Source organism: Podarcis raffonei, chromosome 2 (genome assembly GCF_027172205.1).
Source record: "Podarcis raffonei isolate rPodRaf1 chromosome 2, rPodRaf1.pri, whole genome shotgun sequence".
Classification (NCBI taxonomy): domain Eukaryota; kingdom Metazoa; phylum Chordata; class Lepidosauria; order Squamata; family Lacertidae; genus Podarcis; species Podarcis raffonei.
Window position 1 is genome coordinate 3,325,471 of NC_070603.1, and position 13,763 is coordinate 3,339,233.

Here is a 13,763-nt window from a genome sequence, read left to right on the forward strand (position 1 = left end):
TAGCCCAAGACTCCAAGAACAGTCTCTATTATGTCCTACCTACAAGCTTCCCCTGCATAGCCAATATTCTCACCCATGGGGGCAGGACTAGGCTTCCATGTTACATTACTGGCCTGGAATGAAGTTTTTTTCTCTCTCTCATCATATCGAGAGGTGGGGACATCTAATGAAGCTGAATGCAGGAAGATCTTGGGCAGGTAAAAGAAAGTCTTCACATAACTGAACTATGGAATTCTCTCTCACTTGGATGTCTTCAGAAGAGGATTAGACAAATTCATGGAGGAAGAGAGGGCTATCGATGGCTACTAGTCATGATGGCTACATGTTCCCTCTAGGATCAGAGGCAGTGGGCCTCTGAATAGAAGTGCACCTAGGGGTGTGTGGCTAGGTTAGCCTACACCAAGGACACAGGCCCCAGCCCCCCCCCCAAATATCACACTTCCACTCCGATACATGTGGGATATAATCCTCTGGAGCAGTCAAGTACAACATTTCCTGTTTGCCTAGAGTGAACATGCATGGGGAATGTTGATCCAACCAGTTGAACTTCCTGTTACACCTGGCTGGAGCATCCTTCCTTTTGCATGTGACTAGTAGGTGGGCGTGACCTTTCCAGTCCTGGTGAAAGGTCAAGTCATGTAGCCACCTCCCTTTTTTTTCGTCCCGCCTGCTTCCTGCTTCACTTCGACTGCATTGCTGGCTGTCAGCCAGCAGTCCCTAGGTTATCTCCCATATGGGGTAAACCTGTTTGTACATATTTGTAACTTTAAGCCTAAAGCCTGCCTTCAGGGATCACACTGTGCTCTGCCTGATCGAGGGTAAAACTACTTTTTGTTAGTTATGAATAAGACTGTTGTGTCTTTTAGTCTTTTAGGAGGGATTCAAGGGATCGTACCAGGAACATATCCAATCTGGGCAAGCCAGACTGAATTGCTTATGACTCACACGAGTCTGCAACCAGCTTCTTGCTGTGTAAAGGGGGAATGCACTCTGCTGTGTAAAGAAACTTGTTAGTGCGAGTTAGGAAGGATTATATTAATCAATATATCCTCTCCTGTTACCCACAATATTCCCACAATACACCTCCTTGCCAAGGGTGCAAGGGAGCCTAGCTATGCCTCTGCCTGTGAATACCAGTTGATGGGAATCACAAGTGAGAAGAGTTTTTCTGCAGTGACGTCCTGCTCATGATCTTCTCATAGGCACAACAGAGTGCTGAACAAGATGGGTCTTTGGTCTGAACCAGCCGGGTTCTTCTTTTGTCCTTAATGTGAGAAGCTATGGGTCATGTGGAAGAAGTCCATGCACACTACAGATCACCCTCCCAGAACCTGGGATAATGCTGGCATGGTGAGGAGTCACAGCCTGTGATGCAGAGCGTTTCATGCTGCTTCAGTAGCGTGGACAGAAGTGGGTCCCAAATCACTGCCATAACATGAGAAGCATTTTGCTTTGGTTTTGGTTTCATCCTAGTGCCCCCTCCCATCTGAAAACACAAACACATTGTGCTGTTACCAAACGTCTTCACTTTGCAAAAGCCATGAGTTGGGCATCTCCTTGTTCAGGTGCAACTAATAATGGAATCACAGAATTGTAGAGTTGGAAAGGACCACGAGGTTCATCTAGTGCAAAGTTTCCCAAACTTGCGTCTCTAGCTGCTTTTGGACTACAATTCCCATCATCCCTGACCACTGGTCCTGTTACCTAGGGATGATGGGAGTTGTAGTAAAAAAAAATAGCTGGAGACCCAGGTTTGGGAAACCCTAATCTAGTCCAACCCCCTGAAATGCAGGAATCTCTCTGTCCAAACCGGGGCTCAAACCCACAATCCTGAGATTAAGAGTCTCACGCTCTACCAGCTGAACTATCCATTTCACTTGGTGTCACACCGTACTCTTTAATTCTGCCCCCAACAACAAGTGCTTCTACATCTTGGGGACACGGACAGCTTTATATGTCAGCTTATGTCAATCACTTACAGCAGCGGCAAAGGCATTGTCCCATAAGATGGTGGCTTTGGCATTGTTCTCTTGGTTGCCATGGACGATCACCACAATGGGAAGTGACAGTGCCTGGAACACAAGAAGTGGAAAGAGGAAGCACACTTTAGCAGGGGGGCTGCTTTCTTTACAGCCAGAGCCCTCTCCCTGCCCCTCATATCTCTCACAGGAGCACAAGAAGCTGCCTTGGACAGACTCAGACCATTGGTCCATCTTGCCCAGTGGACTGACTGGCTCTCTAGGGTCTCTGGCAGGGAGCTCCCCCAGCCCTACCTGGAGATGATGGGGATGGAGCCTGGAACCTTCTGCATGCCAAGCAATGCTCTACCACTGAGCCACAGCCCTTCCTTTGAGTTACAGCCCTCTCCAAATTCACTGCCAAAAACGAAGAATTTCCAATTCTAGAAACCAAAAGCGGTGACCTGCAACATAATGTTGCACTGTATCCCCAAGGCCCTAACAGGAGTGCTCCTGTTTAAGTGGAAAATGAGGTGGGTGTGTAATATAGAGTTGGCTTCAGGAGGGAGGAGGAAAAGGAGTAACACCTTTCCTTTCCCAGATACCTGAAACTGGGCTATCTAGTAGTAGAATTCAGATGTGGAGCTCATTACAGATTTATTTACAAGATTTTCAAGAAAACTACTGCTGCCCACAGCTCCCTCAGCTCATCTGAAATTGCCTCCCATACAGGGCTGGCCCAAGACATTTTGCCACTTGAGGCAAAACAGAAAATGGTGGCCCTCCCTGCACCACCAGACTGGAGGCAGCCTGGGGAAGCCCTGGCACACTGAAGATGGCATGGGGGGGGGGGGAGAGGCCATAGTGCCCCACTCATTCCAGGCAGTGGCTGTGGGTGACAAGCTCAGGATGCGACCAGTGGTGCGCTTCATGGGGGCCTTCACAGCTCATTCCATGATCTGGTTCTGAGGTGGTGGAGAGATCTTTCCCCTCAGGGGATGGCTGAGATGGTGACAGCTCCTATCCACAGCTGGAGGGGGAGCAGCAAAGATGTGCAAGGACACCCCTAACCTTTCTTTCCATATCTGCCTGAGGCAACTGGGCAGGCTTGGAGGTGGTATTAAAAAAGGCCCAGGCTGTAGTTTTGAGGGATTTCAACATTTCCACCAAGGCCACCTTGGTTGGGCGGGATTGGGGCTTCATGTCTACCATGCAGAACAGCCTGTTGAGACTTAGGAACTGGGTCATCCCTGGAGCCTCTGTGGAATCCGTTTGTGCCCTTCCAGCAACAAAATCACCAACAGGCCACAATCTGCAAGCCAATTAATGAGATAAACCTAAGCAGTAGGGCTGTTACCTGCAGGCGGAAGATGGTTTTGTTGGGACCAAGGCTAACACTGGCACTGAAGAGGATAGCGCATTTCTCTTCGGTCACAGACTCGGTGCTCTTGCGGTCACAGCGCTTGATCTTCTTTAGGAGCTGAAGGAAGAGAAAGGCAAAATCACACCTGGCTAACCTAGAAAATGTCACAAAAGTTGTGGGGTCAAAGTAACAACTTCAGCTACTGCTTGGGAAAGTTCTACTCCATACTTTAGCCTCCTTTTTATCTGTTTCTGATCCAACAGCCACCTTGAATCATGAAGCTACAGTGGTCCAGTTGTTCACAGAGTCCAAGTTCAGAGACTAGAGTCTACAGCTACATCTAAACACACAGAAGTCACGATTTGGTTTTCGAACGTTTTGGAAGTCGAATGGACTTCTGGAACAGATTCTGTTCTGACTTCCAAGGTAAGACTGTACAAACAAAATTATCCAGAGTCAGGTATAAAGCCTCAAAGCAGCTTTCTCCCAAACATACAACCTAGGGGAGAAGCACCAACTTGTGAGGGAGGCTCTGTTAGGATTCTTGCTCTGTGCTTGCAGTCATGGGATTGTTTTCTATCACATGATGGTGTATGTTTTCATCCCACATATTGGGAAGTGACGGAGACAGGATGTTTTGTATTACTGTGTTCCGTGATGTGGGACTACTGTCCTTTGTTCTTTCTCTTTGCTGTCTGATGAGAAAGATGAAGGAGCTAAGTCAGAATGCTCCGAGTGTATTATATGTAAATAAAGTAGATTAGCCAAAATGCTGTGCTACTGAGTTTGTTATGTGAACCGCTAACACTCTACAGGATCCCTAAGTGTGCTGATACTTCTTGGTATCAGTGGCTGTGATGTTTGGGCTGAAGAAAGCTTTTGAAGCTCCCGAACAAACAACCAAGAGGGAAAGAACATGCCAGTCGGGCATGTGTCTCTCAGGGTCCTACACGCGAGCAGGATGATCCTAAATGGCTCGGGAGGCCAAACGTTACCAGTGGTTTCTCCTCCTCCCATCGCAAGCATTCAAATGTATGCATACACACACACACACACACACACACACACACTCCACTGCTGTAGTTACCATATTCTTAAAGAGAGCACAGCAGGCATTGCTTGTTGCATTTGTCTCCAGAGGTGCTGTGTTGTTCTGAATTTCTCCAGTGTTTTCACTGAAACCGAAAGAGAGAAAGTGCACATGAGTATATCCTTCCATTCTGAGCCAGGGGTTAATAATTGTGGGTGTATCAGGCGAAAAACAACATTTTCAGAGTGACTTCCATGAAACCACAATCTGATTTTGGAATCAGACCAACAAATGTAATAAAGGTGACCGAGAGCTTTGCTTTCTGTGGAATGGCTATCCCACAAGCCCACACCACCCAACTCCAAAACAAGGGAGGGGCCCGTGAAAAATGTCCTCTGCCTCCCCCACCGCCCTGATCCCTGGCATGGTGGCAATCAAGCAGGGAAACGTGCTGGCGGACATGCTCTCCAGCGTTGGGGCCCCTGAGAAGGCAGCCCAGGAAGGCTGCGCGCCGCCTTTGCCAGGAAGCAGGAGGAGGACAACGACCAGGAGCAGAGCCGTCTTTCGCAGATGCAGAGGCTGGGAAGGGGAGCTGCATGCAGCTTCCATCCTAAGCCTCTGCGGGGATAGGTCTCCTCCCGCGGAGGCTTGGGAAGGAAGCTACATGCCCGCCAGCCATATAGTTGGCGGGGCGCAGCTGGCGGGTGTGCAGGGAAAGGTGAGGCCACCGGCAAAGCCACACAGCTCCTCCACGCGCTGGGGCATCCCTGAGAGGCCAGCGCCCGGGCGTGATGAACCACTAAGACCAATGGGAAAGACGGCTCTGCTTGCAACCCTTCAGGAACTCTTTGTAGTGAAGGGCCCCTGCAATGTGGAAGCACCACAAGAAATAAGCCTGCTCAGTGAACTCTCGCCCTAGAACTCCTTTAGGAACTATGGGGGAGGTTTTGCAAATATTTCCTGATGCTGATGCAGAGGGTTCTCCCCACTGATGCTCAAGGGCTGCAAGGGTTCTGCTCACCTGAGGACAGTCTCCAGGTGGCTAGTAGCTAGCTCCCGTGCCTGTTTCTCTGTCACAATGTCAGCGGTGACCGTGAAGGAGTGTGGAGACTTCAGCAGCTGTGGGCCCAGCAGGAATCGTGTGGTGGCTTGAAATTTGGTTTGGGTCTTCAGAACTTGTAGGGGTTGTTTGTCCACCAGGAATGAGCTGAAGGGGAGACATAAGCAGTGGTCAGAGAGCCAGAGAGCAGTGAGAAGGATTGGCTATTAGCCCTGCTGCAGTCAGCCTCATCATTCTCCCTGCTCCCGTCAGTATGATGGACAGAAAACATGGATCTAAAGGAAGAATCAGCAACTGAAGGCTCCAGGGACAAAACTAGTCCCTAGAGTAGGACCAATCTGTCTTTCCCCAGTTGTCAGCACAGAGACAAGAGTGATTTATGGAGGAATGTCATGGCTGTGGCAATGGACTTGCCAGTAGCCTACCTTGGTGTGAGTGGCCTGCAACTCTCCACCACCATCCCCGCAAAGCAGCCCTTCTTTAAAACTAAATTCTGCTGGCAAATGTATGGGGACCCAAGGGTAGCGTTTAAATGGCAGTGATGGGGAAGAGGAATGAGGAGAAAATGGTGGAAGCACAGATCTCAAGGCTGAAAGGACTTATCTCAAGAGTCCTGTCCCAGTCTCCAGGAGGCAGCAACAGTTATTCCACATTTACATTGAGGCCACATCCACATCATCCACCTACAGCACTATGACAGCATTTTAGATGGTCAGGGCTTGCCCCAAAGAATTATGGGAGCTGTAGTTTGTTAAGGGTGCTGTGAGGTGTTGTAAAGTTACAATTCCTAGAGTTCCCTCTAAAGAGGGACTGGTTGTTTAACCACTCTGGAAATCAAAATTCTGTGAATCTTGGGGACTGTAGTTTAACTCTCACAGAGCTACAATTCCCAGCACCTTAACAAACCAGATTTCCCAGGATTCTTTGAGGGACGCCTTGTGCTTTAAATGTATTGTGTGGATGTGACCATACGCTGCGTTGTTTAACCTGTTGGGAATTGGTAAGGGGAAAACCAATCTTTGAGATGAGGGTATGTGGGTAGGGGGCAAGCAATTGTTCTCAGTGGCCTTCTGATTCTCTTCAGATCTATGACCTTGGTGCTTCTGGCAGAGATTCTCCTTACTTTTTGACGAGGGAACTAAATACATTATCCAGACGTTCCTGAAGCTCAGAGCTCAGCTCAATTTCAGAGGCTACCAACTGCAGGCGGAGCTGGAAGCAAATGTCCACCAGGCTTTCAAATCTGCCAGGAAACACACCAGGTGAGGCTTAATTTCCCCTGCCACCAACCAAAACCCCACAACAACTCCAAGATTACACAAGCTTTAAGAACCGAACAGACTAGACAAAAAGGTGCTGCAGTCACCCTCACACCAACCGACAACAGTGTCCCTGCCTGTAAGTCTATCAAAAGGTTAAAGCAGGGGTAGCCACAGGTTGAGGGCCACCTTCCCTTCTGGGGGCCACATGCCAGTCGTGGGAAGGACCAGAGACAGAAGTGGGTGGGGCAATGAATTTTAACTTTGTACAGTGGGCTAGTGTTCTACGTACATTTGCACACCCCTCGTCAGACAAGTAAGAAGCATGATTGGAGTTCAAGGGCACATTCCAGCTGGGCAAAGATATCTGAGGGGCAAAGGAGGCCCAGTGAGGAGTGTGGCTGGAGGAGATTTGGGAGTGACCTGAGGCAAATTCCAGAGGCCAGACAGAGAGGCCTGGAGGGCGGCATTTAGTGCTTGGGACCCGAGGGTTAGAGAAACATCCAAGTTGATCAGCAAGGGTCCAGACAAGGGCTTTTCTGGCTATATGTATAGTTGCAGTGTTTAGGCAGGGCTGCATGTTTGCGGGATGCTGCAATTTTGTGGGAGTGTGCAGCGTGGTACTAGGTGAGGAATTCAGCCTCTAGAGTGTCTGAACTTTTCTTTTAAGGCACACACATGTAAATTTCTAGCACGTGTGACTGCTTTGCTCTAGCCACAGGACATACACAGTCCTGCATATGGTGTAAAAATAATTTAGAACACAACAACTACATACCAGGCTCGTCTGGACACAGACTGGTCCAACAAGGGAGATTGCTTTGCCCCTTTTATATCTTAGGGGTTTGTTTAAGCAGCACCAAAGGGCCATAGGCACATTTAGACCTCGAGCTTCCTCACCATCAGCACTAAAGATATGACTGGCTTTGCAACCTGAGTTGCAAGAAACTCCCAACAGTGCCAAAATAGTAGTTCCCCAAATGAAGCTATGCACTAACTAAGCTCTCCCTGCACTACTCACCTTTTCTGGAGTGGAGCCAAGTCCTCATCAAAGGGAGTTCCATTCCCAGCTAGCTGTTGTTGCCTCTTCCAGATCATAAGTCTCATCAGCACCATTTTCTTTGCACCTTCTAGTTCATTAGCTGCTTTCAGAAACAGATTCTGAAGATTTTGGAGAGACTGAAACAAGAGACAAATAGGTTGGTGGGCATGAAGAAGACAACAAATGCTGTTGAGGCATAAATCAGATGTGCCACAGAACAGGGTGATGGTCTCAGAGAAAGGGAACCAGGCAAAAAAGATCTTGGAATGTGTTCCCAGTAGACTACTTCCCCCAACCACAGAGCCATCTGCCACCAACTGCCCTGTGGGGAGAGTCCTGGTGACTTATGGTATGATGGTATCCTTTATTGTGGCTTTAAAGAATGTATCTGAAAGTTACTTGTCACCTTCACAGGACCTGTATACTAAAAAGAGGGATATAAATAAGTAAATGATTCTGCACCAATTTGTATGCATGCTGTGTGTCCAGGGGTTAAATCAAGGTGGTTTAGGGCGTGGCCCAAAGGGCTGCATGCGGCCATTGAAACCTTTTTTGGAGGCTCTTAGCAACATTTGACTCCCCTGCCCCAGCTCTTGTGCCTCCTTCCCAAAGCCAGGTGTGAGAGCTCTGAAAGGGTACCAGAGGCCTCCCGGTTCTTCCCAAAGCCCACTTAGCATTTTCCCAGCTTGGGGAAGGAGATGGGAGGACTCTAGGACCTTGCCAGAGCCTCATGCCTTCTTCCCAAAGCCTGGCACCTCACTTAGCCAGCTTTGGGAAGGCTGTGTGAATGATGGAGGGGGCATCAAATTTTGGCCTCACTCCTCCCTGCGCCATGCGACAAGGCAGTGTGCAGCCCATGACTTCCATGGCAAAGTACTCCTGTGGCTCACTTCTTATGAAGGGCCACAGGTTCCTTCTCCCCAATCTAGGTGATGGAAAGATATAAATCTTTTAAACAAAATCCATTCATCAAACAAGAATGGTGTCTGCAGAATGAATGGACCACCATCATGAATGGGTTACTCACACTTTCTTGCAGGTTCTCCTGGGGTGAAAATTGCAGGTTCAGCTGCAAAGGAACTGAAGACCGTAAAATCATGATTAGCATCTGCAGAAGAACTTCAGGCCTAAGTTAAGTTATCACAGAAGGACAAGGCAAGGACTTACTGCCTAGGGTCGTGGGTTCAAGACCCACTTTGGGCAAAAGATTTCTGCACTGGAGGCACTGGACTAGATGATCCTTGTGGTCCCTTCCAACTCTACAATTCTATGAATTCTCTTTCTCTGAATTCATAGAAATCAGGTTGTCACAAGCTTCTCCATATGCAGAACAAAGCAGGAGCTGCATTCTACTTAGTCTACAACACACCCTCACCCACCAGTAACTTTGATACTGACAAGCATATGGTTTGCTGCTCTTCATGAGCAAAGAATGTATGGATCAGAAGCTGAGGGGGAGACAAAACTGGTTACGTGGATTGCTAGCAGGAGCAGAGAGCCAAAGGGCTGGTAGGCCCTTGCCAATGCAGGGGGTTTGGTCCATGCAGCACTCTTGATTGGCTCAGAGGGCTTGTTTGTGGAAAGCCCCCCTAAATGTTTCCCAGAATAACGCAGTGAACCGGAACCTTGAGCCTCCTGCTGGTGAGACCCGGATCCCTTCCACCAGGGTAGGGCTCTTCTTGCAACCCATGCGATCCAAAGGAAGTCAAATGGCCCCATGATGTGCAGATTCCTGTATGCTTCAATTGCTGAACAGGCAGGGAACTGCTCCATGGTGTTTGCAGTTGGAGTCTGAGTCCAGAGAACCCCACCTCTTTTGCCCCCAAGGTGACTTATCTTTTTTCCAAGGCATGGAAAAAGTTGAGTGGGGCCTCCCCCTGGAAGAGCTTGAACTCACACATCTCACTTCCCAGCCTCGTTCCCTTAGCAGTGAGCTGGCTAGGGCTCCCAGCTGTATCTTCCTTGACTGCTGTATTAGTTACACAGATGAAAGAGTGCTTGTGTGGCATAAGGGGATCTGGACCCTGAGATGCAGTTGTGCCTGAGGGTTGTGAGCAGTGGGGTCGTTGTGGACTGTGCATGGCTGATGTTTTAGGAATTTCTGTTCCCCCCTCCAGCTGTGGCTCAACAGCTGCAGGATATGGTAACTATTCCCCCCCCTTCCCCCAGCATAACTGTGATCAAAGCGTAGCAGTTTTCTGCTGGGCAAGCAGAAAAATGTGTGGGTGCACGATGAGGTTCAGAATTACATTCTGTTTCAAAAATATACCTTTGTGGCAGGGAAAGGCTTGCGCAGGTCAGCAAAAAGGATCATGAGATATATTTTACAGAAATCTAATTATATTGGAATTTTGCTCGCTATCTCCATACTGACCAAAAAACCCACGCCAATTCCCTAACTAGGAGCTATGATTACTGCTCAACACTTGTGCCCTGTACTCTCTCTATATATTTAATAATCTAAAATAATGTGGTATTATTTGATAGCCATTATTATATTTGTTCACAGATGATGACAGGGCCTGGAGACAGACAGGATGTGCACCCACAGCAGTGACCAGGGGAGGAATGGCTGCTGAGAGGAGAGCAGAGAGAAGAAACGCCACGGTGCAGTGAAACCTGATGCTTTCATCTGCCCCAGCTGCAACAAAACGTGTCACTCCCGTATTGGTCTCTACAGCCACAGCAGGCTCTGTAACCTCCCAACAGTTTGACTTGGCCCCTGAAGGTGCACTCTTCCACTGTCTCCGGAGACAGATGGATGCCAAAACATTTTGTTCACAATAAGCTCCTTGATTTCATACTTGTTTTTACAGGTTGAAAGGGTGGAAAACCTTGCCACAAAAGATGATCTGGTGAATTTTGTGGTCAAGCAAGCACAGCTAGAAAGGGAAGCCTCTCTCTGAAACCCTATCAGTGTCTAGTATCTTCAGTAATTTGTTTAAATCTCTTTTTACTGTTCTATTTTAAAACTGCATGTAACCTTATGATGAAGGGGGAGTAAGAAATCAAAATCAGCATTGCCCATCCATGCCATCCTTCCACACCTCTCAACAGTTTTATCTCTACAATTGTGACATTAGGACTGACTACAGAGGTACGTCGGGTTAAGAACTTAATTTGTTCTGGAGGTCCGTTCTTAATCTGAAACTGTTCTTAACCTGAAGCACCACTTTAGTTAATGGGGCCTCCTCCTGCTGCTGCCGCACCGCCAGAGCACAATTTCTGTTCTCATCCTGAAGCAAAGTTCTTAACCTGAGGTACTATTTCTGGGTTAGTGAGTCTGTAACCTGAAGCATCTGTAACCCGAGGTACCACCGTATAGTGATCAAGTCCAGGACTCTTTGCAGCCCAGGGTGTTCCCATACAGCACAGAAAGCCAGCAGCATTAGCATGGAACAACTGCCATTTTAAGGTAAGCCATTTCTGGCCCCAATGCAAGAGTGGCAGTTTGCTCAGCCAACCTTCGGGGTTGTGGGGCCTATGAGGGCACTGGAGCAGTGAGGGGGCGGCATCAGGGGGAGAGAAGAAGAGGGTGGCCAAAGTGAGGTGATGGTGGAAGAAGGCACCTGTCCCTGTGTACCCTCAAACCTGGCAGCGTTCAGCTCTGCCTCCTCACCTCTTGCGTTGCCGTTCATCTGATTCAAGCTCTCCCGGAGTGCCTGGATCTCCTGCACTCTGTATTGCAGCTTCTGCAGACTGAATATAAACCTCAGTTCTTCCCGTTGGCGTTGGATGAAGAGGGCCACATTCTGAAACTATAAGAAGCAAAAGTGAGACGTGGCACTTCCTGCTTCCATCTTCTACATATTTAATAGCTAAATAGCTACTGCTTCGTGACATGCTGAAGAACTAGGGTAAACTGGGCAGTGAAGCTGCAGTGATCCTACAAAACAGTGGCGACAAGCAATCAGAAGAGACTCAGCCTGAGGGCCCAGATGTAAAAGAAAGAAAGGACCAGCTGCCACACGTTGGCTATTCCTCTTACCTGTTGGGCTGCTGCTTGCTCTCCCTCTAAGATTCTTTTTATAGCCCCCACCAACTGCAGCGGCTCTCTCCGGTATCTATTCTAGAATTATTGGGAAGAAGACAAATGTTGTTAATGCTTGTGCCTCAAGCCACCTGTGAGGTTGTCCCATGGTTTATCCCCATCACAAGAATGGACTGAAATTGCTGTATAGACAAGAATGGGGAACCTGTGGCCTTACAGATGTTGTTGGACTACAACTCCCACCATCCCTGGCTGTTGGGCAAGCTGACAGAGGCTAAAGGGAGATGGAGTATAGCAACATCTGGATGGAAGGCCACAGGTTCTCCAGCACTCCCTTAGAGACCCTGGGAAGGAAGGGCACTCGGAGGCAACAAGCTGGGGTGGGTCATGTTCCCCAAAAGTGAATCCATACTGCAAGCTGTAAGCCCACCATTGTTTATTATGTCACACCTTGCCTAAGAAACTGGCTCTCAAAAGCTTGGAAACTTAGCACATAATTGGCGAAGGGTTGTATCCAATGCTAGTCATGCTCAGAGCAGACCCACTAAAATGGCTAAGTTAGGCTCATTTATTTCAGTGGGTTTGCCTTTCCTTCCCCCATGAAAGCCCTCCCTGAGGTTGCTTGGGGAGGTGTTCAGCAATCCTAAGACAGCAATCCTTTTCCATCATCAAATCCACCCTGTTCCTAAGTTACCAAAGGCTGGCAGATGGAACCCAATCCTTACTGCCTCTTTCCTAAAGTTTTGAAAAACACACCTTCATTAGGTGTTCCAGTATAAGAAACCGCTGCGTTTTCCACAAAAAGGGACAAGAAGGTAACGTAACAGGATAAAATTGGCACAATGGAAGGCCCTGTTTTGATCTGCCCCTCTCCAGCGCGGGCCTTTTTCAGCAGACATCAGTCTCCTACATACCTCGATATTGGCAATGACCTGAAGCATTGGGCCAGTCTGGCAGTTTTTGTTGGCTAGGTCTTGCAGTCTCTCCACCATAGCAGACAGGAGCCTGTCAGCAAGAACAGCACAGAAGGTGTCTGAGCTGTTGATGAATTCCCTGAGGAGACCAGGATAGTTGGGGCAAGCAGGAGAGGGGACAGGTTGAGAAAGAGAGAAGGTGAATTGGAGACTTGTAGGTCATTATTCCACAGCCAAACCCACCCACTCCTTCCTTTTCAAAATTTTGTCCAAGCCACCACATCACCTCATAGGCCCCATTTCTCTCAAGCAACAAAACATGAAGAGTTTTTGTTTTTTGCCAAAGGCATTCCTACACAGCCAGCCACTGGAGAAAGGACAACTCTCTGAGGCTCTGTACACACCATAATAAACCACATGGCCTCCCCCAAAGAATCCTGGGAACTGTAGTTTGTTAAGGGTGCTGGGAATTGTGGCTTTGTGAGGGTCCTAGGATTCTTTAAATGTCCTCAAAATTATTAATCAATTATCTAAATTTGTATACCATCCTTCATCCGAAAATCTCAGGGAGGTTCACAACACCACAGAACACCACAAAGTAAATAATAAAATCAATGAGAAAAACAAAACACCCCCCCCCCCAATTATTGCCCTCTTTAGGCTCAAGTAGTATTATTCCTGTCAGGTCCTCATTTCCAAGGGAAATGTATGATGTGTACACAGCCTAAGGCTACACAACACTAACAGTATGCCTATACCTGTCTACTCTGAAGTAAATCCCACTCAAAAAAGGACCAGTATGAAAAAAATGTGGTTTCCTTTTTCAGTTATGTAAAAATGAACAAGTTATTTGGGCCTTCCTCCAGCATCGCATGTATCTGTGGGGTGAGGTTCTGGACCTAACAGCCCACCTATGAGGGAGGATGATGTACAACGGGGAGCTAAAATGACTGCTTTTTTTGTTTACAGGAATGTAATTTTGATAATGCATGTTTTGGGGGGGGGTTAAAAAAAATTATACTTTTTAGGTTTATACATTTCACTAATTTTACAAGCATTATGACATTTCAAAACTTAACTTCCTTCCCCCTCTTTCTGTGGTTCCTTAAATTTACTCTTAATATCTTCTGCATATTCAAATTACGG

General features: G+C 47.9%; 1 protein-coding gene across 2 annotated transcripts in view; it reads right to left on the bottom strand.

The window, feature by feature from the left end:
- Window positions 1-13,763, bottom strand: part of STAT6 (signal transducer and activator of transcription 6) — a 50,853-nt gene that overhangs the window by 12,472 nt on the left and 24,618 nt on the right. For both annotated transcript variants that reach the window (XM_053370345.1, XM_053370354.1), the window contains exons 3-12: window positions 12,618-12,756; window positions 11,701-11,781; window positions 11,332-11,470; window positions 8,740-8,792; window positions 7,692-7,849; window positions 6,535-6,654; window positions 5,373-5,558; window positions 4,409-4,496; window positions 3,316-3,438; window positions 1,980-2,072 (exon numbers count right to left, since the gene is read on the bottom strand). In XM_053370345.1, the coding sequence (XP_053226320.1) occupies window positions 1,980-2,072; window positions 3,316-3,438; window positions 4,409-4,496; window positions 5,373-5,558; window positions 6,535-6,654; window positions 7,692-7,849; window positions 8,740-8,792; window positions 11,332-11,470; window positions 11,701-11,781; window positions 12,618-12,756 (1,180 nt within the window). The remainder of the gene's footprint in view (window positions 1-1,979; window positions 2,073-3,315; window positions 3,439-4,408; window positions 4,497-5,372; window positions 5,559-6,534; window positions 6,655-7,691; window positions 7,850-8,739; window positions 8,793-11,331; window positions 11,471-11,700; window positions 11,782-12,617; window positions 12,757-13,763) is intronic.